Source organism: Dromiciops gliroides, chromosome 4, assembly GCF_019393635.1.
Source record: "Dromiciops gliroides isolate mDroGli1 chromosome 4, mDroGli1.pri, whole genome shotgun sequence".
Classification (NCBI taxonomy): domain Eukaryota; kingdom Metazoa; phylum Chordata; class Mammalia; order Microbiotheria; family Microbiotheriidae; genus Dromiciops; species Dromiciops gliroides.
The window spans coordinates 425,303,913-425,331,796 of record NC_057864.1 but is presented as its reverse complement, the minus strand read 5'-3'; the positions used below and the strand labels follow the sequence as shown (position 1 = coordinate 425,331,796).

General features: G+C 40.7%; 1 protein-coding gene across 4 annotated transcripts in view; it reads right to left on the bottom strand.

The window, feature by feature from the left end:
- Positions 1-3,809, bottom strand: part of CDC14A (cell division cycle 14A) — a 230,831-nt gene extending 227,022 nt beyond the window's left edge. For all 4 annotated transcript variants that reach the window (XM_044003007.1, XM_044003006.1, XM_044003004.1 and 1 more), the window contains exons 1-2: positions 3,621-3,809; positions 2,529-2,619 (exon numbers count right to left, since the gene is read on the bottom strand). In XM_044003007.1, coding sequence (XP_043858942.1) covers positions 2,529-2,619; positions 3,621-3,669 — 140 coding nt within the window. In that variant the 5' untranslated portion in view covers positions 3,670-3,809. The remainder of the gene's footprint in view (positions 1-2,528; positions 2,620-3,620) is intronic.
- Positions 3,810-27,884: the final 24,075 nt, after the last annotated feature.

Here is a 27,884-nt window from a genome sequence, read left to right as displayed (position 1 = left end):
AGACATAAGCAATATGACAGTGAGTACATGGTTTAACCTCTCTGGCCTTCAGTTTCATTATCAATAAAATGCATACTGCAATCTCACAGGGTTAGGAGGCAAGCACTCTATGAACCATAAAATACTATTATGTGAGCTCTTAGTCACAATAACAAAACAGGTAAAATGAAAGTGTTTATTCTTGTTATAATTGTTATATTTTAAAATCACTATAGTTGTACCTTGACCTTAAACATGGTAGGAGAGGGAGCTCCCTATTTAAATAAACTCTAGAGTGGATCCTTTAAAAATAATGATTTTGTAATAGGAAAAATCACTCCTTTACTGTCCACTTTTAAAGTTTGTATTTTCATATTATCAGGACACACCTCTTCATTCCTGACTTTAAACCTAGCCAACCCAACAGGTAGATCATGATAGCCAGTAGGTATTTTAGGAAGTCAGCCTGCTACCAAGTTGGCCATTATACTCCCACTCTCCTAGAGAAACCCACAAGGGCATGTACTTGTACACATGTGTACACACACACACACACACACACACACACACACATACAGAACTTCACATGGCTTCAAGGAAATCAAAAGTAGGCTCTCAGGAAAAGATGGAAGATACCATTATTACAAAAGGTAAGAAACCACCTTTGTATCAAGCAAAACAATTAATATGAGGAGACAGTCTTCTGACTAAAGAGTGATGCCCTAAAGGCATGATAATCTTTTCTATGAGCAGACCAGGGAAGGTGATTCCCCCTAATCAACTCATGGAATAGTAGGTAGGAAACTTGAGTACCTGGAAGACCTGAATTCAAATCCTGCCTAGGACAATTACCAGTTTGTGACCCTGAACAAGTCACTGAACTACTCTGTGTCCCTTAATTTCCTTATCTACAAAATGGGAGTGGGGGAGGGGGAAATAGAGAATGACCTAGATGGCTTCAAGTCTCTTCCAGCTCTCAATTTCTCATCCTAAATTTCCATTCATAGCCAATAGATGATTTTAAAAAGAAGCCAGGTGTTACAGTGGAAAATGTACTATATTCTTGGTCAAGAAACAAGCCCCCTTCTGACATTAAATTCATTATGGGATCCCTGTCAAGTAACTTACTTCACCCTGGGCCTCAGTTTCCTCACGTGTTAAAATAAGGTTTGGATTAGATGTTTTCTGAGGTCCTTTCCCGATTTCCAATTTTATGATTTTCCTAAAGTTCCAATGAATAGTACTCAATTGCTAGAAAGCTTGTGAGCTTCTCAGATATTAATGATAAACTTCATCCTTCTGAAGACTACATAACCCAAGTCAACAAAAAGGTTGAAATTTATCAGAGATGACAACATCCTCAGAACTTTATTTTCCTTCCTCATAGTTCCTTCTCTTCTTTCTCTATTCCTCCTCAAAATGCCCATCCCACCCCCCCAAAAAATTACTTCCTTCTTTTTTCTTTAACTGGTCAAAACACAAAACCTGTGTTTAAAATTCATTTGATGGGGGCAGCTAGGTGGCACAGTGGATAAGGCACCAGCCCTGGATTCAAGAGGACCTGACTTCAAATTTGGCCTCAGACACTTGACACTTACTAGCTGTGTGAGCCTGGGCAAGTCACTTAACCCTCATTGCCCTCACACACACACACAAAAAAAAGAGTAAAATTCATTTGTTGAATATGTTAAATGGTGTTTTTACATATCCCTGCCCTCTGTTTTTAACTGAAAAAAAAAAAGAGGAAATCAACATTTCCTATTTCATTCTCAAAGACCAGTTGATCCTTAATCCCTAACCCTGCTTACACTTTCATAGAGTAAAATCTGACTTCCTTCTAAATTATTTCTAAAAGCCAGGGTCTTTACATTCTTTCAGTTGCAGACAACAGTATTTTACATCACTTAGGATCCATATTTCCTAATCAATATGAAACAATTTGCCACAAAACCCATAACACTCAACTGGATATAGCACCACATAAGTCACTTGGATTCAGCTTCCATCTAATGTGCTCCATTCATTGGGAACTAAGGACAAAACCCTTCTTAAGCACTGCTATGCTGGTGTGCAAAGTTTAAAGTGCTTTAGTCTAGGTCATTTCTATGCACACTGTGGGTGCTCCATAAATACTTGGTGACTAAGAGGTCAATTATCACGCCTAGTAAATTGGCAGTCTCTCTGTAGACTTTTCATGTAGGTGTACTCTGGAGTGAATTTTTTCTTCACAAAACAGCCACCTATATAACCAAGAAGTTGTTTCTCTCAAATTTTGCAAGCATTCCCTACAATAACAGCACCCATATGTCTACTGAGGTGAAATGCTGATCACTTTAAACATAACACCTACAATAAATATGTTGCATCACAACCCAAGCTTTAAAAACACTGCTAAAATGATGATTTTTCTCTTATTTGTACTCATCCACTGGGGGGAGGGGAGACTGGAGTGGAGGGAGCAGGTGGGTGTTACAGTCTCAGAAACTGCCACAGAGTAGCAAAATATTTTCCCAAAGAGAACTGGAAAACAAAACAAAACAGAAACTTACTTTTCATAGACCAGCTCCTCATCGGTGGAGAAATAGTGGGTATTTATTGTGCTTTTTGGTCTATTCCTTAAAGTAGCAAAATATAAGCGATCTGAAAGACAAATTTAAAAGAGAGGAAAAAATATATCAGAAGTGGGATCATAGATACAGAGCCACCTCAGAGCCCATCTAGTGTAAGCCCTTCATTTCACAGATGAGGAAACTGAGGCTATGGAAGATTCTGTGATTTGCTCAAGGTTAGGAATCATTAGAGATGGATCCAAGAGTCTGTGTCCTGTCTGATCACTGAGTATAGGAGGGATGAGAGCTAAATAGCAAAGGGTGCAGAACACAAAAAGGACAGATATAATAATCATTTCTCAGCTTTAAAGACATACCCCACCACCACAAAATAAAGAAACAGAAACACGTGGAATTATGGTCTCAAACTGTGGCTACTAGCATCAGAAACTGGAGAACACCTCAGTGAAGGAAGAGAGGAGCTGCAGAGGAAGAGGAAAGGGGATGAACTCTGAGATCGCCTCTCTTCTCATTTGGCCCCAATTAAAGGGAGTTGGGGATACAACAAAAGAAACATTTTTTGCTCCTGGGCCGCTCTAGACCTTGAGACTCCCAAGAGGAGGACTATGAAAAAGGGGTGGGAGGGGGAGACAAAGAGGTGTGGTTTGGGGAGGGGGTGGGGTCCAAGAGAATGGAGAGATCCGAAGGATGGGGAGGACAGCTGGGGGGAGGGGGGGCAGCTCCCCTTAGGGAGTCCCGGGAAGGCCCCCCCGGTGTGTAAGAATTCCAGAAAGGGACAAGGGGGCGGCTGCCGCGGGGAGATGCGCTCAGACCAAGGGCCGATCCCAGCAGTCGGGGAAGGACCAGAAGCCGGAAGCGGCAGGGGGTCCCGGGGGAGCAAGGGGGCAGGAACCTAGCGGGGTGCGGAAAAGCCCGGCGGTAGCCGGGGAGCCCCCTTGGCTGAGAAGCGGCGTGACCGGGACGGGACGGGACGCGACGGGACGGGGCGGGGCCGAACGGGACGGGACGGGGCAGGGACTGGATGGGGGGGATGGAAGAGGCGGGGCGGGGGTCCGGAGGGCTGCCCCTCACCTTTCAAGAACTCGGAAGCCCCGATTAGGTCTCCGGCGTCCGCTGCCATCTTAAGCGTGAGCCGTGCTCCAGAGGGCTTGATCGTGACTGGTTTCACCCACCCCCCGGGAGTTCCCTTCTTCCCCAGGGCCAAAGAGCTCGGAGCTCCGAGCGCGAAGCCAGGCGGAGAGAAAAGTGGTGGCTGCGGCTACGGCGACGGCGACGGCGGCTACAGCGACGGCGGCGGCGGCAGGAGCGGGAGCAGAAGGCGGAGGCTGCTGGGGGGTCAGCGCGCGGGGCGCCCCGGGGACATTCCGAGGGGAGCCCGAGCTCGAGCCCTGCCTGCGCGGGGCGCACACTCCCCCGGCCGCCGCTGCACCGCGCCCGACCCCGCTCCGCCGCCGCCGCGCCTTGAGATACGCAGACCAGCTCTCACGTCCGGGCAAAGTCTGCTCCCGGCCCCCAAAGTGATCATGGAGGAGGAGACTACTGGCCCCGATCGCGCCCGTGGCTACTTGTGCTGCAGGCAGGCAGGCGCCTGGGTGCCTGCCCGACTGGCAGCCGCTGCTCCTCCTCTGCCTTTAGCCCCTTCTCCTGCTTCTGTTTCTGCTGCTGCTGCTGCTGCGGCTTCTGCTTCTCCTCTTCTTCTCCTTCCTCCTCCTTCTCCTCCTCCTCCTCCTCCTCCTCCTCCTCTAGGTCCACCCCCAGACCTACCTCCCCGCCCTCCCCCCCCCCTTCCTCCACTTTCACCGCTCCGCGGCCATCCCTTAAAGAGGCCGCCCCTCTCCTAGCTCCCCCCAAGCCCCACGCCCGAGTAGTTACCAGGCGCCCAATCGGGTCACTAGGAGCCGGTTGCTAAGGCTTTGTTGCAGCTCACCAATTGCAGCAGAGGAAACTGCGCCCTAGGCCGGGAGGAACCGGGAGGGGCCTCTAGGCCAGAAACTTGTGAATGGAACATTGGAGTGTGAAGGGGAGGTGGGGGAGGGGCGCTGCCGTAAGACTCGGATGCTCTAAGATTAGAATCCCTTCCTTAGCTCTCCCACTAAATCCTCTCCCGCCTCGGTTCTAAAAGCCCCGGCGTCTAACTTCTTGTACGTATTCCTCCTTCTCGCAGCAGTTACCCAACTCCTCACCACTTTCCAGCCAAGATGCTGACTCTCCCCGGACCTAAATTTTCCTTTAGCTTTACTGTGCTCAATACCCTCTATACACACCCTTCCTACTCTCTTTGGGATTTCCTTCTTTAAAAGAAAAGGAAAAAGTTATTCCCACATCCCAGAAGAGGAAGTAGTGAGGGACTACCCTCAGCAGGATTTTCAGATGATCCCATAAATTCTGTGATTTTTCTCGCGGAGGGGGGGGGGGGAGGAGGGGTGGTAAAGGGGGGAAGGAACGCGGAGAAGAAGGGAAGGTAAGTTCCATTCAGATTCCCTGAGCTTGCAAGCTTAAAATTTGCTCAGAGGCATCATCTCACGTGCCTCTTTCAGTCGTGTTTTCTGAGTAGGTGGAAGGAGGTAGAGAGGAAAGGGGGCAGGGAAAAAAGTGGCCAATCTACAGAGAAAAGAGTAAACAAAAACATTTCTTTTCCGTTCTCCCATCTGTAGCAGCGTCCCAGAGAGCGATCTTTTGCCTAGAACCTAGCTTATTCTTAAAAGGTGCTAACCCATATGCAAACTAGTGCTCTCTTTTGTATGTTGCATTTTTGTGGCTAATTAACTGTCACAGTTGCCTATTCAAAATGATACCGTAAACGAACTCTTAACGCTTATAAAAGCTAGGGCTTGCTGTTATAGTGTGTGGTTAATTAGTTGTCACCATAGCCTATTCAAAACTGATGCCACTGACCTTCCACCATTAGGACATGCGCTTTTCCAGGAGTGGTGGTGGATGTGTGTTGATCCCTCTGCACACTTCCCACTAATCTCAACCGAGGAAGGGAATGAATTTATTGAAAGCAGCATTAAGGGTGTAGTCTGATGAGGCTAAACTAACTGGCCTTAGACTAATTAGCAGGTCACTACAACCAACTGACCTAAACAAGCCTTCAAGACAAAAAGATCTACCTTTAAGGAAAGGCATTTCCTATTCTGAAAATTAAAGTGTTTGAAAATTCTCATGAATCAGTACCAGACCATTGCAAAATTAATGAAAAAACAAAACACACTCCTGACATCCAGAGGTCTTAACACTATCCACCTCTAAACCTTAGAAATGTGTTTAAAATACAAAGGCCTGAGAATGTGTTGCATTGCTGAAAACACAAAGTAATTCTGGACTAATGAGAGATACAAAACACATTAAGTTGCACTCCGTGTTTTTCAGATCTCAGATTGAGCAGTGGTGTTCTTAGTGAATGAGTCATCTCCCAAACCTTGTGGTCACCTAAGCACTATATTTCAAACATATTCTCCTATCAGCCTGGTTTTCTGCCTCAGGAAAAAAACAAAGGCAGTCATATAATAATAATGATAGCTAACATTTATATAGCTCTTACTATGTGCCAGTCACTGTGCTAAGCACTTTACAATTATTATCTCATTTGATCCTCACAACTCTGAAAGTTAAGTGCTGTTGTTATCCCCATTTTAAAGATGAGGAAACTGAGGCAAACAGAGGGTAAGTGATTTGCCTACCGTCAGATAACACAAGGAGAAAGGAATCTGAGGCCAGCTTTGAACTCAAGGTCTTCCTGACTCCAAGCCTAGCACCCTGCCTAACTGTGCAACCATCTCCAGGTTTGTTCAGTAGTTATATGTAAATTGCCCACTATGTCCTGAAATTAGTTTGAATTATATCTGTTGCAGTAAAGTCACATGATTGTATGGATCAATCCTTTTATTCTCCCAAATCATAAATTTAGAGCTGGGAGAAACGTGAAAATTATTCAACCCCAACCACCAGTCAACAAACATTTATTTGTGGCTTGCTATGTGTCAAAAAAAAAAATCCTGCTTTTAAGGAGCTCACCATCTAATAGGGAAGAAAACATGCAAGCACAACTATGTACAAACAAGGTGTGTGTGTGTGTGTGTGTGTGTGTGTGTGTATACATACATACATATAGAGAGAGAGAGGATAGATTGGAGATCTCAGAGGGAAGGCACTAAAATTAAGGAGGGCTGGGAAAGGCCATTGGCAAAAGGTGGGATTTTAGCTTAGACTTGAAGAAAGCTAGGGAAGCTAGGGTAGGGGAATGGAGTATTATATTCCAGGAAGAAGAATTTGCAGATGATGAAACTGAGGTACAGAAAAGATATTTCACTTCACAAAGTCCTAAAGGTAGGAAGTGTCAGAAACTGGATTTACAACTAAGTCATTTGATTCCACAGTCTTCTTTCTATCACACCACATTTCCTGACACTCCTCACCCCCACTGAGATGGGTGTCTCTGCAAACATGAAAATAGCTGGTGTTTTTAATTGAAAAGGCTGTCCCTGACTCCTTAGTCCATTTTAAGGGGAGGTTAATGCCAATGCAAACCAAAAGGGCTTGAAAAGCCAGTCGAGGCCTATACTACAATATATATGTATATATTGGGGGTAAGGAGAAATTGAGGGAAGGGAGGCAAATAACAATTCATTAAAATCTTGTAGTTTAATCCTTATCTCTCAGATAGACCTATTGCTAGAATCTTATTATCAATACAAATTGGACCCATTCAAACCTAACATATATATTAGAACTCTATCATTTATGTCTGACATGCAAAAGAGAATGAAAAAATAAAAAGTATAATTCAAAGATTTTAGCATTTTCCTTCTCTCAATGTACATATTATTGTTTTAACATTTTACTTGTATTCCAAATGTGTCTGTTTCAACCCCAGAATTTCCAAATCTCATTCATATAAAACTTAAACTCTACCCTAATGTATTTTCCTAACTGGTTTTATGTTTACAGAAATCTAGGAACTGATTTTGGAGTTCTAATTTATTACATAGTCCTTTAAAAAAGTTTACATTGTGTGCTTAAGGACTTCATATATGTATATATATGTATATATACATATATATATTTATTTGTTTAGTTAGTTAGTTATAGAAATCCAAGGGACAGCTGGGTGGCACAGTGGATAGAGTACTGGCTCTAGAGTTAGGAGGACCTAAGTTCAAATGTGGCCTCTGCATGTACTAGCTGTGTGACCTTGGGCAAGTCACTTAACCTAGATTGCCACCAATAGCAAAAAGAAAAAAGGAAAGAAAGAGAGGAAGGAAGGAAGGAAGGAAGGAAGGAAGGAAGGAAGGAAGGAAGGAAGGAAGGAAGGAAGGAAGGAAGGAAGGAAGGAAGGAAGGAAGGAAGGAAGGAAGGAAGGAAGGAAGGAAGGAAGGAAGAAAAAGAAATTCAATGTGGATGGATCATGGATCCAGAACTGGAAAGGACCTCTAAAGCCAATGCAAACTAGCTACCCCTTATGTTATAGCTGCAGAAACTGCAACCCAGGAAGTCAAAGTAATCTGCCCAAGGTCACACAGTTATCAGCAGAGTTAGGCTTTGAGCTCACATCCTCCAAATCCAAAGCAAGTTCTCTACCACGTCACCTCCTATGCCTCAGATGTCATAGGAAAGTTAAACAAAGCAAAATATTATTTTCAAAGCCACATTTCACATCAAATCTCCTTCCTAGAATTACTCTGCTCAGCAACCAAGTTCATATCATTAAGTTAATTATCAGAGCAGATAGAATGATGCCTGAATTAACATTCCTAAATTTGAACATTATATAGGGAACTCCTTTTATATAATGTCAAAACTAACTGAAAAGCCTAACAGCATTTTCTCAAAAGATTCCCCACCCATGTTCTTAAAGGTACACTTCAGATACTTCAGAAAGAAAAAAAAAAAGTTGTCATTATCTTGCTATTAGAAATCCTAAAAATCAAGCATTCAAAATGAAAGCACCTTCCCCAACTTAAGTATATTTTGTGAATACTGTGCTGATTGAATATAAAAAGGAAATGCATATCTAATAAGTGATAAGGGATGAATATCTTACCTAAAAAAATTCAGCATGAAGAACAATTAGTTATTATCAGTTTAATAATGACTTTCCTAGTTAAAATCTATACAATTAGTGAAAAACAAACATTTCTGGAAGACATGACAATCTCCCCAAAAAAGTGGTGAGTGAACCTGCCCACACATAGCAAAGTTCTAATGAGGTCACAGAACCATTATTTTCTCAACTAGGATGGTCAAAGTTCTGAGATACAGCTTTATAATAGTACCATGGTTATGTGCCCTAAGAAGGAATTCTACAAAGGGTAGTCTATGGCAGAACTCTTTGGAAGAGAGCTTTAAAGTCTTGATGATTCTTTGATGTATGTAAAGAATTCATAAAATATTGATAAGTGAACATAAAGCAGTTTGGGGAACCCAAGATGAGGTAAGTAATGCAATGTAATGTAAGTAATATCTAATTTTACAGGTAAGGGAAACTGAGGTGTAAAAAAAATTGAATGACTCATCCAAGGTCACACAGCTAGTAAGTGATAGTCACAATTCTAACCATGCCACTCCTTTTCTCAAAAACTCAGGGTCCTGGGACAGTGAGGTGGCAAAGTAGATAAAGCACTGGCCCTATGTTTGGGAGGACCTGAGTTCAAATCTGGAGTGAGACACTTGACACTTACTAGCTGTGTAACCCTGGGCAAGTCACAACCCTCATTGCCTCACAAAAACAAACAAAAAATAACTCCAGTTACCTTTAGGATAAAATACAAAATATTCATTCTGGTATGTTTTAGGCCTGCCACAATCTGGCTCCCCCATTGCTTTTTTTTTTTTTTTGCGGGGCAATGGGGGTTAAATGACTTGCCCAGGGTCACACAGCTAGTAAGTGTCAAGTGTCTGAGGCCAGATTTGAACTCAGGTACTCCTGAATCCAGGGCTGGTGCTTTATCCACTGTGCCACCTAGCCGCCCCTCCCCCATTGCTTTTCATATTTATTTCAAATTCCTCCATCCCCACCAAACCAACAGTTACCAACTCTTCCCCAAACTGAACATTCAATATCCTGCCTCCATGTCTTCCTATAGGCTTTTTCTGAACCCTATCCCCATCCCCCAGCAATTGTTAGTATCTTCTATTTGATAAAATTATTTTGTATTTACTTAACTAGATATCCCCCCTTACACCACCCCCCACCCCAGTATAATGAAAGATCATTGAGGGCAGGGATTGTTTCTTTTTTTTTGGTGGGGCTTATATGCCTTAGCATGTGCAAAAGCACTGTGCTTTGTACAAAAGAGGCTTTTAGTGAATGTTTGCTCAATTGTTGAATTGGTTTGAGACTAGGACTCCAAATGCAAGGTTCTTTCTACTTATACCACAGTTGCATGGAAAAAGAATGCTTTGAAGGCATGATAGGGGTGTTCATAAATGGTTTAAGGCAGCACTGTTGTTCCTGGCTTGAGATTTAATTAAATAGATGAGAGAAAATTGGCATCAAAACTGTGGCTGAGGAGTCAGTTAGGAGCTTTGAGATAGTGTGTAAAGGAATTGGGGCCCTGGTGTGTTATTTGATAACAGTGGTAGGTCTGAGATGATAATATACAGGAATGGAGGTGTGGAAGGCAATTAAACAGTTTGGTAAAGTGTAAGGAAAATGGGGGGGGGGTCCTCAGAAAAACCCAAAATAAAACACCAAACCTACATGCAATTTGGCTGCTGATAAAGGCAGGAATTTCAGTAAAAGGTGGGTGGAAAAAAAATGACCTTTCAAGGAAGTCACAAATATATATGTATGTTTTTACATATACCTACACAAGTAAACACATATAATGTTTGCAAAAACTGACCTGATGCCAGATCATTCTCATTTTGATCTTCTGATCTCTGATCATATCAAATCTGTAAAATCACTAATTAAACAATAATGCTTAGGGGCAGCTAGGTGGCACAGTGGATAGAGCACCGGCCCTGGAATCAGGAGTACCTGAGTTCAAATCCAGCCTCAGACACTTAACACTAGCTGTGTGACCCTGGGCAAGTCACTTAACCCCAATTGCCTCACTTAAAAAAAAAAAAAAAACAATAATGCTTAGTATGCTCAAGCAATTTCCATGTTCTGCAAACTTTATGAATGCATTCAGCCTCTAAGAAAATTAGGCTATTTCAGTTCTGTGATTAAGGCAGCAAAACTACTGAGAGATTATATAATTGTGGAACAAAAGATGGGTTAACAGGGCTAGTTAGTGTCAGGGCTGGTTCTCCAACCTGGGTATCCTGACTCCCAATGTCCACCTGAGCAACATGGTAGTCAGTCGATCAATAAGCATCTACTTAATCATTAAGCATCTACTAAGTATCAGGCACAATGCTAAGCCCTAAGGAGATACAAAGAAAGGCAAAAAAAAAAAAAACAAAAAACCATTCTTGTTCACAAACTCCCAGTCGAGCAGATAATAAATATGCTAACAACTATGTACAAAGAGGAGCTATAGTAGTCAACTTCTAAAAAACGAAAAAACAAAAAGCAAAGGCTTGGGCAGCTAGGTGGCTCAATGGATAGAGCACCGGCCCTGGATTCAGGAGTACCTGAGTTCAAATTCGGCCTCAGACACTTGACACTTACTAGCTGTGTGACCCTGGGCAAGTCACTTAACCCTTATTGCCCCACAAAAACAAACAAAAGAAACTTCTGAAGTAGTCCTTCAGAAAAAATGAAACTAGCATTAAAAGAGAAAGGGAAAGACTTCTTGCAGAGCATAGAATTTTAGCTAAAACTTGAAGGAAACCAAGGAAGCTCTGAGGTGGAGATGAGAGAATTCCAGGCAGCTGGGACAAGTGATGAAAATGCTTGGAGTTAGGAGATGGATCCTTGGGACCCTGGATCACATAACACTGACAGCTGGTGATCAGATGGTCCAGATTTCACTTTTTAAAAAAAGAAATCTCAGATTTAATAAACATGACCAATTTAACAGAATGTACAGCTGCCGCTATCAAGGCCGTACAATAAAGTGAAATGTACCTCAACCCTGAAGTCATAGGACTTCATTGGCTTCAGGTGCCAATCCCCAGAGCTAGAAGGCAATAGGGAGAAATGCTGGTGAGGTTCACAAAACAGATTACAAACAAAGCTAAGGATTCCCTGAAGAAAGTGTGAACCAATGTCATGAATAAACTAAAGAAATTCAAGTATACAATGGTTGTAGATACAGTTAAACTAATAGAAAAAAAATTGGCAAAATGGTAGATGACACAGTAGCACTCACATCAATAAGCCAGGAACAACTGGGAAACACAAGAAGTTCCAGGTGTATTAGCAGTTTACTGTATTCAATGTTCTTTGACTTCATTCCAAAATGCTTTATTCAAGCCACAAAATTTTCCCATCTCCCACCAAAGAGAAGAGGAGGGGAAAGGAAGAGAACAAGCATTTATTAAACACTTTCAATGTGCCAGGCATTGTGCCAAACACTTTTACAAATATTATCTCATTTGATCACAGCATCAACCCGTGTGAGACAAGGCCACTATACACTTGCTGACCTTGATGTTGGCTCATTTCACTCTGGGCTTATAAGTAGTCAACCTCCACTTAGTAAAGAAATGTAATTGGGAAATATACCTATGTCAGGTTCAGTTCCATTCATTTTATGTCCCTAGAGGAGCAGGAATATTAACAGATTGTGACCTTCACTATTTTCTGCTTGTCAGCCCTACCCCAGAGAGTATTTAGTGAGGGGTTATTTCCCTCCTTTTGAATAGCACAGCGAGCACATCTTGTTCTTGTTGCTCCTGAGGTTAAACTCCACTTTGACTAATGGCGAATTTTACCTATAATCTAGATCCAGGCCTGAATTTTAGTTGCCTATGATATTTTGCCTGCACTGGTTTTTCATAGATAAATGAAATACAAAAAATGGAATAAATGAAACAAAAAAATTAACCAACAAGTATTCTTTAGTTGCCAACTTTGTGCTAGGTACTATGCTAACTACTGGGAATATAAAGAAAACAACAACCACCTTAGTTGAGTCAATTCAACAGGCACTTATTAGGAGCCTACTAGGTACCAAACACTGTTGAATGCTAAGGAAACAAACAAGCAAAAATAAGAAGTTGTAAAACAAAGCCTAATGCAGCTCACTTTCTTCTATGAATGAATAGGTGTTTATTAATTGCTATACAAATATAAAAGCAAAGATAGTACCTGATTTCAAGGAACTTGCATTCTAATCATGGTAACCTAGAAAGCCAAGGGGTAGCCTAGGTAGACTTTGCTCTGGGTAAACTTATAGGGATGTAAATGTAGCCATAGGTGAATATATTGGCACATTGTATCCAGAACAATGGTAGAGTTGACTTTAAACAGAAGAAAGATGTTGGGAGGAGGAGATGGCCAAGAGAGTAGGGAGTGATTTGAAACATGATTGTAGCTTTCATGAGGTAGTATTCTGGGAGAAGCAGTCGCCCAATCAGGACAAAGAAAGAAGTTTCTCCAAAGTAGTAGGCAGTTAGTGAAGAGATAGAGATTAGATACTGATATATGCAAAATAAGTTCACAGTGATGGAAGGAAGATCAATAATAGTAGTAAATTGGGCTGCTAGGTGGCACAGTGGATAGAGTGCTGGACCTGGAGTCAATATCATCTTCCTCAGATACTTCCTAGCTGTGTGACCCTGGGCAAGTCACATAACCTTGTTTACCTCGGTTACCTCAACTTTAAAATGAGCTGGAGAAGGAAATGGCAAACCATTCCAGTATCTTTGCCAAGAAAACCCCAAATGAGGTCACAAAGAGCCAGACACAACTGAAAATGACTGAACATCATTAGTAAATTAGTTAATAAAGGCAACATGCCATAATGGATAAAGAGTTCTCCTCAGAGTAAGGAAGAATTGGGTTCAAATCCTACCTCTGAAACAGACTGACTCCTTACATAGTAAAATCATGGTTCTGATTTTTTAAGAAACACAACTAATAATGGCTTAGACAACTGAATGCAACTAAATATTCAGTAGAAAAGAGAGTAAACAATGAACTGTTTACTGATTACTTCTGATTGGTGGGTGTTTTTATAATAAAAATTCTGCTAGAAATTTTTTTTACTTTTTACCTTATTGCCAAAGAGCCCTTAAGACGTTAATAAATTTCTAAAGGTTTGAAAAGCCACATAAAAATGGGGGTTTGGGGGCAGCTAGGTGGCACAGTGAATAAAGCACCGGCCCTGGATTCAGGAGGACCTGAGTTCAAATCCAGACTCAAACACTTGGCACTTACTAGCTGTGTGACTCTGGGCAAGTTACTTAACCCTCATCATCCCACAAAAAATAAAAAATAAAAATGGGGGTTTGCCGACAGTTGTTCTATGTTGATATTTAGAGATGATGATGAAAATGCTCCATTCTTCATCTTCAATCCTAAACTCTTTATCTGAGTTTCAATCTTAAATTTCACTTTCTGTACACACAGGTATATATACATATATATATACATATATATGGAAGAAAATAAGTATTTCTTAAGTATCTATCATGTTCAAGATATGTGAAGTGCTTTACAACTATTACCTCATTTGATCTTCACAATAATCTTGGGATATAGATACAATAATTATCCTCATTTTACAGTTAAGGAAACTGAGGCAGAAGGGGTCAAGTGACTTGTCCAGGGTCACACAGCCAACAAGTATCTGAAGTGGGATTTGAACTCAGGCCTTCCTAACTCCAGGCCCAGTACTCTTCACTGTGTCACCTAGCTGATATACATAAATATATATATATATATATATGTGTGTGTGTGTGTGTGTGTGTGTGTGTGTGTGTGTGTATGTAGTTGTAATAGTGTTATGTGCATTATGTATAACTATATATAATATTTTTATGTATGAATGTGTATCTTTATGTATGGTCAGATCTTCCCTCTGACACTTTAGTAGTTTTAGCCAGAGCAAGTCACTTAACCATGATTCCTAAGGAACAGTATTAGAGACCTAGCCCTGTAGGTTTTAGCCCCTTAGTCTTTGGAACTTCCACCTAGGGGCCCTGCTATCATGACTGATTAGCACTTCATCTGCCCTTTTCAGGCAGCCCATTTAGCCATGCTTCATTTTACTCTTGCCCCATACCTCAACCAGTTCTGAAACCATGGAATTAACTCTGCCATTGCTCTTGAAGGGAGTGTGTTGCTTGTAACCAGGCTTCAGGACCTGGTTGCATAGATTTATAGGAATCAAAGGGACAATGGGGGTTCTCATTTGGAGGAGAAGGATCCTGAGTTCTGGGCAACGGGTTGTACTTCCTTGCTGTGCTGGGAGGTTTTGAACCAGACTGTGGAACCAGAAAAAAGCTGGTTGGCAGTGGCAGTGAGTGGAGCTCAGCATGATAGCAGGTGCTTGAATGGAGACTAACAATAGGGCATTGATGTAGCCGGCGCTTTTCCCTGTTTGATGCTCTACCTATTAAAAGATGCTGATAGAGTTGTCTGTCATGGACTGAGGCGGCAGGTTGTGACAATCCCTGCAGAAAATCCATGAAAGATCTTCATACTCCCCTCCCACCCCTCAGCTCTCTCTGATACCTATTGCTGGTCTAAGCTTTACCTATAATTTTCTCTATTTCTTTAAGCTTTTTCTATTTCCTGATTTTGTTTCATATAAAAACTATAAATGATCATAACTTCTTTGTGGTGCGTGTCTATGTACTAGTAATACTTACAGTGGAATGTAATGGAAGAAGCCAGTAAATAGCTGGAAACACACATAATTAGAACAGAGCGGGTATTTGAACTTCAGTCTAAAATAACCAAGATTTCATTGTGACTTTGACTTTCCAAACATCATGGAAAATTTTATGATTTTTGATTTTTAATAATTTGTACAAGCATCAAAATAAGAGAAATTACCTAGTGAATTGGAACCATTTCACCACTAGAACAAAACAATTCATTGAGCCAGGTGTTGCTCAGAACCTGGAGCTTCTCAAAGAAAAGGGTGAAGCAGTAGCATAGGCCAAGGGATGGTTATGTCTCTGGGGCACCTGATTGGAGGGGAAACCCTCAAAGAAAAACTTCCTAGTGACACCTGCTGGCTATACAAATATTCCTACTCATCCTTGTAATTTAATATGTCCCTCCCTTGCCATCACACCCCAGGGTGAATTGTGTCTCCTCCCTCAGCATTAGAATTTAAGCCTCTTGAAAATTGGGATCAAATGTCTTTGTTTTTGTATTTGTATTCATATCTCCAGGGCTTACCACATAGAAAAATCTTAATAGATGTTTTTGTTTTTCATTTTTACTCTTTTATTTATTCAGAGTCTCAAACAACCCTCTAGGAATTATCACTTAGATTATTATAGTCTGAAATGTGCCTAGATGAAAGGAGTTCCCCACAGAAATGAAATCAAAGATTGTTCATGTATTCTCATTGTACTAAGGCAAGTTTAAAAAATACAGAGAAAGTATTTTGTTTTGATAGGTAATGAAGAATAGGTTTTCTTTGAGAAAGGAGGACTCCCTCGGTCTTTGCACTTTCTTTCTTTCTTTCTTTCTTTCTTTCTTTCTTTCTTTCTTTTTTGGTTTTTGTTTGTGTATGTTTGGTTTTTTTAAGTGAGGCAATTGGGGTTAAGTGATTTTCCCAGAGTCACACAGGCTAGTAAGTGTTAAGTGTCTGAGGCTGGATTTGAACTCAGGTCCTCCTGAATCCAGGGCTGGTGCTCTATCCACTGTACCACCTAGCTGCCCCCAAGTCTTTGCACTTTCTAATGCCACTGGAACTATTTCTATTCTCTCTCTCTCTCTCTCTCTCTCTCTCTCTCTCTCTCTCTCTCTCTCTCTCTCTCTCTCACACACACACACACACACAATTATCAAGTAAGGGCTCAGCCTAAGATTTAAAATTTATAGTTTGAGACACAGTATTGACTAACTAATGGACCTTCAAAAGCCTCTAGAGCTCAGTACTACTTTAGTACTCAAAATATGCATTAATAGCCATTGTCCCATTATTGTGGCTAACTTTCCAATTAGGTAGCAGAGGGAATAGATTCCCTTTAGGACAAGGAGTAGATTGTAGAGGTGCTAGTTCCCTAAATCTGGATGGTTTAGGAAGAAAGGACAAAAAGACTGGACTTTAAGTATCTCTTAAAGATTCATAGAAACCTAGATCTTGAAAGGGAAAGCCTTGGATTTAAGATGGAGAGCCCCAGGTTCAACTCCTAGTCTACCATTTGAGTGACCTTGAGCAAGCCACTTTCCTTTTGTCCGCAAAAAGGCAAGAAACAGGAAAAATGGGTCAAAGTTGTCAAGAAGTCTAAGCTTAGGGGCAGCTAGGTGGCACAGTGAATAAAGCACCGGCCCTGGAGTCAGGAGTACCTGAGTTCAAATCCGGCCTCAGACACTTAACACTGACTAGCTGTGTGACCCTGGGCAAGTCACTTAACCCCAATTGCCTCACTTAAAAAAAAAAAAAAGAAAAGAAGTCTAAGCTTAAAGTCAGAAACTTCTTAATAATTAGGGATATCCAAAAGTGGAATGAGCTACCCTGAGTCCTGTTGGATTCCCTCTCCTTGGAGATCCTCTGTTAGAGACCTGATGACTACTTGTCGGATGGATGTCTTAGAAAGAATTCCTTTTGGGCATGGAATGACCTAGATGACCTCTGAGGGCCCTTCCAACCATGATATTCTCTGAGTTACTAAGTATCCATCAGTAAGTCATTCAACAGACATTAGTGAGTGACTACTATGTCCAAAACCCTGTGTCATTTGTTTTACTTTTAAGGAGTATTGTTATTGCTATTGCTATTGTTGTCAAGTTATGGAGAAGAAATTCTATAAAAATGTGAAGTGTTAATAAGATAGTTTATCACAGTATTAAAAAATTGGTATTGTCCTGCTATGATCCTAAAATCTCCCTGAATTAAATCAATCAACAAGTACTCATTAACCACCCACTATGTGCCAGGCACTGTTCTAGGAGCTAGAGTTACATAGACAAAACCAAAGCAGTCCTTGGCCTCAAGAAGCTCACAGTCTACTGGGAGAGATACATGTTCATAGACAAGTAAATGCAAGCTATACAGAAAAGGGGTGATTTGGGAGGGGTGATACTAACAACTGAGAGAATCAGGAAAGTCCCCTTGAAGGAGATGGTACCTAAGTTGAGCCTTGAAAGGATCAAGAGGAATCCAAGAGGCAATACAGAGAAGGGAGTACTTTCCAGGCATGGGGTGGGGGGGGTAGGCAGCCTATGCAAAAGCATCAAGGTGACAGATGGAATGCCATCTACAAGGAAGATAAGTAGTTCAGTTATGAGATGGAATGTGGCACTCCTGAGGGGGAGCAATGTGTAATCAGACTGGAAAAATAGGCTGGAGCCAGATTCTAAAAACCTTTCATCTTCAACTGAAGAAGAATAAACATATATGTAGACAGAAGGTTTCTGCTATACCTAGTTTCCCTAATATTTAAAAATATCTCCTTGACTTTTTCAATGACAGCATAAATTAAAATGAAATAAAGTTGCCAAAATATCTGATAAAGCTCAATTTTCATATACTGAGTTTCCATAAAGCCAGGTGCTATCAACAAGATGTTGTCAGGTAAACTGATCACAACTGTGTTCTCATAGGTCACCAGGAATGTATGTGACATATTTCACAGACAACAAAAGTGGTGATGGTAGTTTTATAGCATGAGAACATAAAGCTGTTGGTATCTAGAAAATCATCAGACAATCAAAACATTTTAGAACTGAGTTTTAAGTGTAATCTCTAGAACAGAGGGACTAGACTCAATCAGAGAGACATTAATCATATACATCATATACCATGATTCTTGCCTCCACCCCTTCCCTGAAAATATTAGATGCTGGTTCCTTTCTAGGTCTCAATCAATCAATCAACAAGCTTAGAGCCCTTCCTATACAAGGCAAGAAGGAAGAAGAGATTCAATAGAATATCAACCTATAACTAAAGAACTAAAGTCAGGCCATGGGAGTTGGGGGTGGGTGGGGGGTGGGAGGTGAGGAGCATCTGAACCTGTTTCAAGGAAGCGCAGATTCCTTGAAAGGCAGGGGAAGTGGGGACTTTGGGGTAATATATGTAATTTTATTTATCTATATGTGTACATACTGATAGAATGTAAGTTCCTCGAGGACAAGGACTGCTTCATGTTCATCTTTCATGTTTCCAGTGACTATACAATTATGCCTGGCATACAACAGGTACTTAATAATTGCTTTATGGGTTCAACTCACCATCTTTAGGGATCTCTACTTCCCTTTAATTCTAATTCACTGATTAGAACTTGTGAAATTTCATAAGTGCTATACTTGGATCAATAGTTCTTTGAGTATGACATTTGGAGGCACATTGTGAATTTTACTATAAAAAGATCTGAGTTCAAAATCTGCATCAGGATCTTGCTAGTTGTATGACCCTGAGAAAATCAGTTAACTTCTCTCAGCCTCATTTGTAAAATGGAGATAACAATAATACCTACCTCATAGGGTCATTGTGAAGACCCAGTGAGATAATATATGTAAAGCACTTTGCCAGCCTTAAAGCACTGTGTAAATGCTAATGTTGTTGTTGTTGTTTAAAAGACAGTGTTAGGTTTATAATAAGAATTTTTAAAAGCATTAATATTACTTCAACTCACCACTACTAGTTCTTTATCCCAAAGAGATTAGAGAGAAATACAGAGACTGAGAGACAAAGAGAAGAAACATATTTATGCAAAAATATGTATAGCAGCTCTTTTTGTGATGGCAAAGAATTGGAAATTGAGGACATGCCCATCAACTGGGGAATGGCTAAACAAACTGTGTTGTGTGATTCTAATGGAATATTATTGTGCTATGAGAAATGACGAGCAGGATGTTTTCAGAAAGTCCTGGAAACACTTAGATGAACTGAAGCAAAGTGAAGTGAGCAGAACCAGGAGAGCATTGTACACAGGAACAACAATATTGTACATTGAACTATGAGTGACTTAGTTGTTTTCAGCTATATAATGATCTAAGACAATCCCAAAGGACTCATAATGAAAAATGTTATCCACAGTTCCATAGAAGAACTGATATCATTGGAATACAGATTAAAGTATACTATGTTTGTTTGTTCGTTTCTTTTCCTTTCTCTCTTTTTGTTTGTTTTCTTGCACAAAATGACTAATATGGAAATGTTTTACATGATTGCATACATATAACCTATATCAGATTGCTTACTGTCTTAGGAAGAGGGAAAGGAAGAAAGGGAAACAGAATTTGGAACTCAAAACTTTAAAAAAAAGAATGTTAATAATTGTTTTTACATGTAATTGGGGGGAAAATAAAGTCTTATTTAAAAAATAAAAAAGGAGTGCTCCAAAACACAAAAGTACTTTATTTCAATTCAATTATTCTGTATTAAAGACATATCTGATCTCTCATTGGGTAGCAGAATTTTGAGAGTAAAAGGGATATTAAAGAGGCAACAGGGTACAGTGAAAAAAGCACTGACTTCGGAGTCAGAGGACCTGGGTTTGAGTCCACTTCTGATGCTCATTACGTTTGTCATCTTGGGCAAGTCAGTGACTTTGTGTGTGACCTTGAACAAGTCACTTAGAGTCCTTGGGTCTTAGTTTCCTCATTTGCAAAATGAAGTTGGACAAGATGGCACCTGACAACCCTTTTATTAAGAAAAAATTAAATGAACAAAAATCTGTTTTCTCTCCCTTCCACTTCTTCCCCTCCTCACTGAAACAGAAAAAGAGGGGGCGGCTAGGTGGCGCGGTGTATAAAGCACTGGCTCTGGATTCAGGAGTACCTGAGTTCAAATCCAGTCTCAGACACTTTACACTTACTAGCTGTGTGACCCTGCGCAAGTCACTTAACCCCCATTGCTCCGCAAAAAAAAAAAAAGAAAGAAAGAAAGAAAAAAGAAACAGAAAAAGAGGGAGGAGGGAACCTTTGTGACAAATATTTATAGTCAAGCAAAATCATTGGCCATGTCCAAAAAATATTTATCCCCATCTGTACCCAGAGTCCATCACCTCTGTCTTTTATCTCTTGCTCTATGATCATGGTCTAAATTCTCCTTTTTGAAATGAGTGAAATCAATTTATCCATAGTCACATAAATGTAATCATAATAATAATAATAATAATAACAATAGCATTTATGTAGTGCTTTAAGGTTTGCAAAGCCCTTTACCATATACTAACTTCTTTGATTAGTGACAGAGATAGAGTTAAAATTCAGATCTCTTACTTCCTAATCCAATATTCTTTCCACTATTCCTTGGTTATGCTATAAAGCAAATGATTAAGAGAAAAATCTCTAAGTGTATGATAGGGGTAAAAGAGAAAGAGGAGAGAAGGACTAAGATATTTATCTGTGAGGAACAAAAAAAGATACTCCAGTACCTAGTGGGTAGGTGATGCAGTGAATAGATTACTGAGCTTTGGCATCAAGAAGATGTGTTTGAATCCTGCCTCAGACACTTACTAGCTGTGTGACTCTAGGCAACTCACACACACCTTCAGCATATGCTTGTTTATATGTAAAAACAGGGATAATGATATTATTAAGATCAAATTAGATCATATGTAGAGTGCTTAGCAAGCCTTAAAACATTATATGTGTCAGCTATCATCATCATCATTATTATTATTATTACAATTTTCCCCAGTTAGATGGAAGCCAGATTTGTATCTTTCAAGTCACCCAGGGCCATTACCTATTTTTGCAGATAGATTGAGAAAGATATAATGGGACCAAAAGAAGATTGGAGTGTCATTTTTAAAAAAATAAACAAACATCCAGAAACCAAAATTTTCTGGGTTTCCTTATATTTGGGGCAAATTTATCTTCCTTAGTTTTATGATAAGAGAATGAGAAAATATATGCATCACAAAAGCTCATAAAAAACAAATAATTGTATAGTTAATTAGTATAATTTGATTCCTTCTGTCTCTAGAGCTATGTTACAAAACCCACGCAATACATGTCTTCTGTGAAAAAGGAATGGGATAGAGACCAAAAATGTCTCTGAGAACCTTGCTTCAATCTCCACAGCACTTCCGAGACTTTTCAATTTCATTCTAAATGTTCTAAATGGAATCTTGACATCTTGATTTGGAAAGGGGCATTACTTTTTGTATCCACATCATCTTTACTAAAATAAAGGAGCCGACTGGCCCAAGAGGAATTTAAAGCAAACTGTTTCAACATCATGGTTTCATGGAAGAAAGGGCACAAGGAGATTCACTCTCCTTGTCTCTTACTTCGTTCTTTTCCCAAATAACATTATCAAGATGGTGCAGTGGATGAAGCCCCAGCCCTGGATTCAGGAGAACCTGAGTTCAAATCCAGCCTCATACACTTAATACTTACTAGTTGTGTGACCCTGGGCAAGTCACTTAACCCCCATTGCCCCCCCCAAAAAAATTAAAATTTTAAATTTTAAAAAAGAGTCATAATTAAGTCAGGATGACCAGGGAGGAGGCCCAAAGGAATGAAGATTTAGAGAGACAAGCTTTCTCTCTTGACAGACCTCAGGTCCATTGTCCCTGCAACTCAAAGCCTTTTGTTAATCCTGCATCCTTCTTTCCTGCTTCACATCCTCAACATAAATGCGCCTGCTCCTTCACCTGGTCCTGGGACCATGAAACGACCCTTTCTTGGAACCGAGTGGCCCAGTAGCCCACTGCCACAGCTGCACATTCTTCCCAAATCTTGGAATTGAAGGAAACAACCATTGTGCCTCCACCCAGCATGGTGACCCCTACAACTACCAACATCACCCTTTTCCTACCTTTTACTTGGGAATATGGGAGTTGGAGGTTTGGGGCTGAGATGAGAGAGTGCAGAGCAGACCTTTTAGGGGACAGGCTATCTATTCCCACCCCACTATATCACTACTAGAAGCTCATTTGGAAGCCACTGATGGTGCAATGAAGGTAAGATCTGTCATATATTGGAAGTGAAATCGCAAGGTCTTTCTACAATCCAGGTGAATTTTGCTCTTTTTTCTCCCTGAGTAGTGGCCTCCCAAGTAGGAACTTTTCAGTTCTTCCACAAGGCATCTTTCTGCGGTCTCCTCTCCATCCTCTAACTCCGTTTTTCCATAGTTGCCAGAATACCTAGTTATGGTTTTGACATTAGTCCCATTCTCTTCCTATTTCCCCTCCTAATACCCACAAAAATGATTTTCTTCGTCCCAATTCATATTTACAAGATCATAGAATTTAGAAGTAATCAGTACTCTAGAGTTCATCTCATTTAACTCTATCATTCTATACATAAGGAAACTGAGGCTCAGAAAGGGTAAGTGACTTGCCCTAGGTCACCTGAATAACAAGTAGTAAAGTCAGGATTTGAAGCCAGGTCATTTGACTTCCAGATGTGACTGATAAACCAAAGACCTAGATTCAAGTTCAAGGTATATATTATATTCAAGGTAGAATATAAACATGACTTCCACACAAATATCATTTTGTAGTATTTGGAAGTACATGAAATTAACTGGACATGGGCAGCTAGGTGGCGCAGTGGATAAAACACTGGCCCTGAATTCAGGAGGACCTGAGTTTAAATCCAGCCTCAGATACTTGACACTTACTAGCTGTGTGACCCTGGGCAAGTCATTTAACCCTCATTGCCCCACAAAAAAAAAAAAAGAAAGAAAGGAAAAAAGAAAGAAATTAACTGGACATGTGGCTGAATGTTTTTGGAAATCATTAACTGGAAGGGGGCCTTCTATAGAATTTCATTTATGATTTTTAGATTTTAAGTTACACTAACGTATGGACTATAAAATTTCTTTGAATCTTTGGAAAATTCATCTTCTTTTATACCATTGGGGGGAAAATAACAGCTACCAGTCATCTACCACCACTATTTTTAAGACAGGATAAATGAAAACGTCTATAAAGTCTGACTAATTATTTAGAAGAAAACAACTCAGCCCATCTATAAGTAGGAAAAAAATTTGCCAGTCCACAATAAAATGCCCTCATCTATTGACCTTTGTTCTAGACAACACAATTGAAGATATAGTGATGACAGAAGACATAAAATCGACATTCTTTATGATTGATCCATTGAAAATTATTACTTATCTTCAAAACAAAGGGATAATCTTGTTACCACAAAGGCAGGCTAACAAATTACCATTGCTAAAAATTCCACCTACTGTTACAGAGGAAGCCCCTACAAGTTTATCCACACAGTTCTTATCCTATAAATCCCATAATGAAAGAGCATGAAGCATTAGACCACTGAAATCTATAAATGTTGCATATGGATCTCTAAGTAACCACATGAAATAACCCAGTCCCAAATGAATGCCAAAATGCCACTAACCTCCAATTTGTGGGGCCCATACCTCCTCTTCATAAGGGTATCCACTTGGGCTATAAGGACCCCACATATTCTGAGTTACCTTTTCATCCTTCTAGATGGCACAAACCTGTTATCCCCAGGTGAGAAGACAGGAGAATTCTGTGCGATCACATGGTAAGGCTCAGTATTTGATTACCTTCTATCAGTTAGATTATGGGGTTAAAGAACCAGATCCGATTTCACCCTGGAACAGCTCAGAAATTGTAATGGCAAGGTAAGGTGTGGGTGACAGTGAGCACATGCTCTCTCTTCAGAAAACACAAAACTTTCCTAAAGAGAAAAAATAATACAAACGTCCTCAAAAAAAAAAAAATCTACCCTGGAAATCTTAGGAGGATAGAAGGGAAAGTATACTACTTAACCCTGGCTGGAAGACACTATGTAAATTGGACTGTGCCCGGGTTTGTGGTGCTGAGACCTAGCTCAGAGTTAAGTTTGAGCCAAAGGCAGAGCAGAATTAGACTTGACCTGAAGTTTTAGTCGGTTCAATTTACCACTTCATCTGCACATCTTTGCCAACAGTAGGAATTCATGTATATCATGACACATAAGCTGATCTTTCCAGATTAGAAGGGTCTTCCTCAAACTGTTTTGAATTGATATGCACCAGTTTGAACCACCCATAGTCTAGCTCTTAACAGCTCCAGTGGGGCCTTCAGGATGGGGGAGGGAGGATTGGAATCCACATACATGATGATAGAAGTAGCTGGAAGGGGTCAAACGATCTTTAATTTAGGCCTTGAAGGGACTTCACAGGTCATCTTGTCCATTATAAGAGACAGAGTAGTGAAGGGAAATGTGTACTCCATATGGATTTAAATCCTGACTTTCTCACTTATTCCTGTATTGCCTTGGGCAAGTCATCTGAGCTATGTCTCAGGAAAGGAATAAAAATGTATATAGTGTCTACCATGTGCCAAGCTCTTTACAAATATTTTCTCATCCAATCAATACAACAACCCTGCCAAGTAGGTGCTATTATCATCACTATTTTAGAGTTGAGGAAACTGAGGCAAAAAAAAAAGTTGACTTGCCTTGGGCCACCTAGCTAGTAAGGGTCTGAGGTCATATTTGGATTCAGGTCTTCTTGACTCCAGCCTAGTACTCTATCTACTGGGCCGCCTAGCTGCCTCAGGACCAGATAACCCTGGAGGGGTCCCTTTTAGCTCTAAATCCGTGAGCCCCCTCATTTTGCCAAAAAGGACCCAAAGAACTTCTGTGACTTGCCCATTTTCAAATAGTAGAAGAACCCAGTTCCTCTGACTCCACAATTCCAGCACTCTGTTTGGGTCACCATCCTGCTTCTAACTCAACCAGGAACTTCTACATTCCTGACAACTTCTTATCCAAAAGACCTCCAGTTGTAGGGAACTCACTACCAGTGGAATGGGATAACCCACTCCATTTTTTTTTTGGTAGGGCAATGAGGGTTAAGTGTGACTTGCCCAAGGTCACACAGCTAGTAAGTGTCAAGTGTCTGAGGCCAGATTTGAACTCAGGTCCTCCTGAATCCAGGGCTGGAGCTTTATCCACTGTGCCACCTAGCCGCCCCAAACCCATTCCATTTTGAGATGCCTCTAGTTTTTTCTTCTATCAGACCTAAACTTGCTTCTTTTCATCTTCCACCCATTCCTCCTAGTTCTACTATGCAGCCAAATGAAATAAGTATAATTTGCCTTCCATAAAACAATCTTTCAAGTACAGCAGGAAACAATACAATTCAGAGCATAGGACTCAGGATTATATTTAGGTTTCATCATTCTATAGGTATGATTCAGAAGTTCCTTCAGTGGATGTGCCCAACACAGTGCAAAGCACACAGCTGACCCAATAAATACTACATTTTTCTAGACATCTGTCAATTCCCTCCAAACACTCCTGCAAAAGATTTTTTTTAAACTGCCAATAATTCTCAAGTGGCCCTTAACATGAGTCTATTTAGCTACATAGGAGAGTCAAGAGCATTACAATATAATATTACACATGAATTTATCACTGTTCAAACAGGCAAGGGTGCAGAATGAACATTCATTGAACTATTTTCATGTGCTCACCCCACCCCAAAAAAGAGAGAGAGCTAATTGCATCAGGCAATTGCACAATATTTCCAGCTCACACACGTGAGGATACTTAGATCCCTAGTGATTTGCTATTGAGATGTAAGTTGATAAACAAATATCCCGTTCTGTTAAATCATCTTAGTTCAACTCATGGTTTCTCTTTCTCAGGGTACAAGTGAACCCTTAGCTCAATGTTGTTTCAGCTCACATCTTGTCATTTTAAAAGTCTGTTAATAATGCACAAAAGTTAGTAAGAAATTAAAGAGTGGGGCTGTGGGGGCAGCTAGGTGGTACAAGGGGGCAGCTAGATGGTGCAGTGGATAAAGCACCAGCCCTGGATTCAGGAGTACCTGAGTTCAAATCCAGCCTCAGACACTTCACACTTACTAGCTGTGTGACCCTGGGCAAGTCACTTAAGCCCCCATTGCCCCGCCCAAAAAAAAAAAAGAAATTAAAGAGGAATCACAGTGCTAAAAAGCTAAATATGTTAGTTTTTGTTAATAATCTAAGTATTAGAGAAAATGAACTACCAGCTGCCTGGGACTATCTGTTAGTACGGGGAGGTAGAGAATGTATCCAAATGATAGGGGTAGGAAGGGAGTGGGTAGAAGCATTTGCACCAGTAGAGGACACTGGCCTTTGGGCCTGTGCTGGGGTTATAAGGAGCAGCATATTTAAGCGGCAAGCAACACTGGAAGGGTTGCTGATGTTTGTAGATCAGGCTCAGGATAACAAGGAAAAAAATGAAGTCAAGTAGGGTTTTTGTGAAAGTGAAAGAGTGTGTTAGCATGACCTACCTATGTACAACCTGCTCCATGAAGGCAACCAAGAGAATAGGTCCTGTCTGTCTATACCTAGAGCTGTCTTATGCATCTGTGTCCATGTTGCTGAGCCGTCCTAGGTCCAAACACATTTAGCTTACTAGGAAAATGGTCTGTGATGACTCTTTGTCTTTTGCTCAGCAGAAATTGTCTACCCGAAGTCACCTTCTGACACTCTCTTCTCCTTTATTTTACAGATGAGGAAATTGAGGTGCATATAGATTAAATGACCTCGCCCAAGGTCACATCGGTAAGAATCAAGTCCTCTCACCTCAAACTCAGTACAACTAATTTAATTTACATTTTCTGTAGGACTTGTCAATGAGGGCAGCTTTGTGACACAGTGAATAGAATGCTAGGCCTCAAGTCGGAAGACAAGTTCAAATCCAGCCTCAGCCACCACCTGTGCATGTGACCCTGGAAAAGTCACTTTACCCTGTTTGCCTTAATTTCCTCATCTGTAAAATGAGCTGGAAAAGGAAATGGCAAACAACTCCAGTATCTTTGCCAAGAAAATCCCAAATGGGGCCATGAAGAGTAAGACTGTTCTGACATAAATAGTCACAACTGAAATGACTGAACAACAACAAGGCTTGGCTGTTAACTTTGAAGACAGAAACTCTGAAGGGACTCTGCACCTGGAACTCATGGCATAAGAACATAGAACTTGGAATCTGGTCAGAATCGATCCGCTTCTCTCCAGTCTCAGAATCTGGTTGCTAAGGAGATCTCTGACCATATCTAGCCTCAGCTACTCTGTCATGGAACAAGTTGAAGGAACATCAGCCAACCCCAGAAGGAAACAGTGCTGGTATCATCCCCTCTCCCCAACCTTAATTTCTTTTTTTTTTTTTTTTGCAGGGCAATGGGGGTTAAGTGACTTGCCCAGGGTCACACAGCCAGTAAGTGTCTAAGGCCGGATTTGAACTCAGGAACTCCTGAATCCAGGGCCGGTGCTTTATCCACTGCGCCACCTAGCCGCCCCCACCCCCAACCTTAATTTCAGCACCCTATGTTCTGGTCTAGGGGCTCTGAGCAACAGGGTTGGGGAGAGGCAATCAGACTGAGA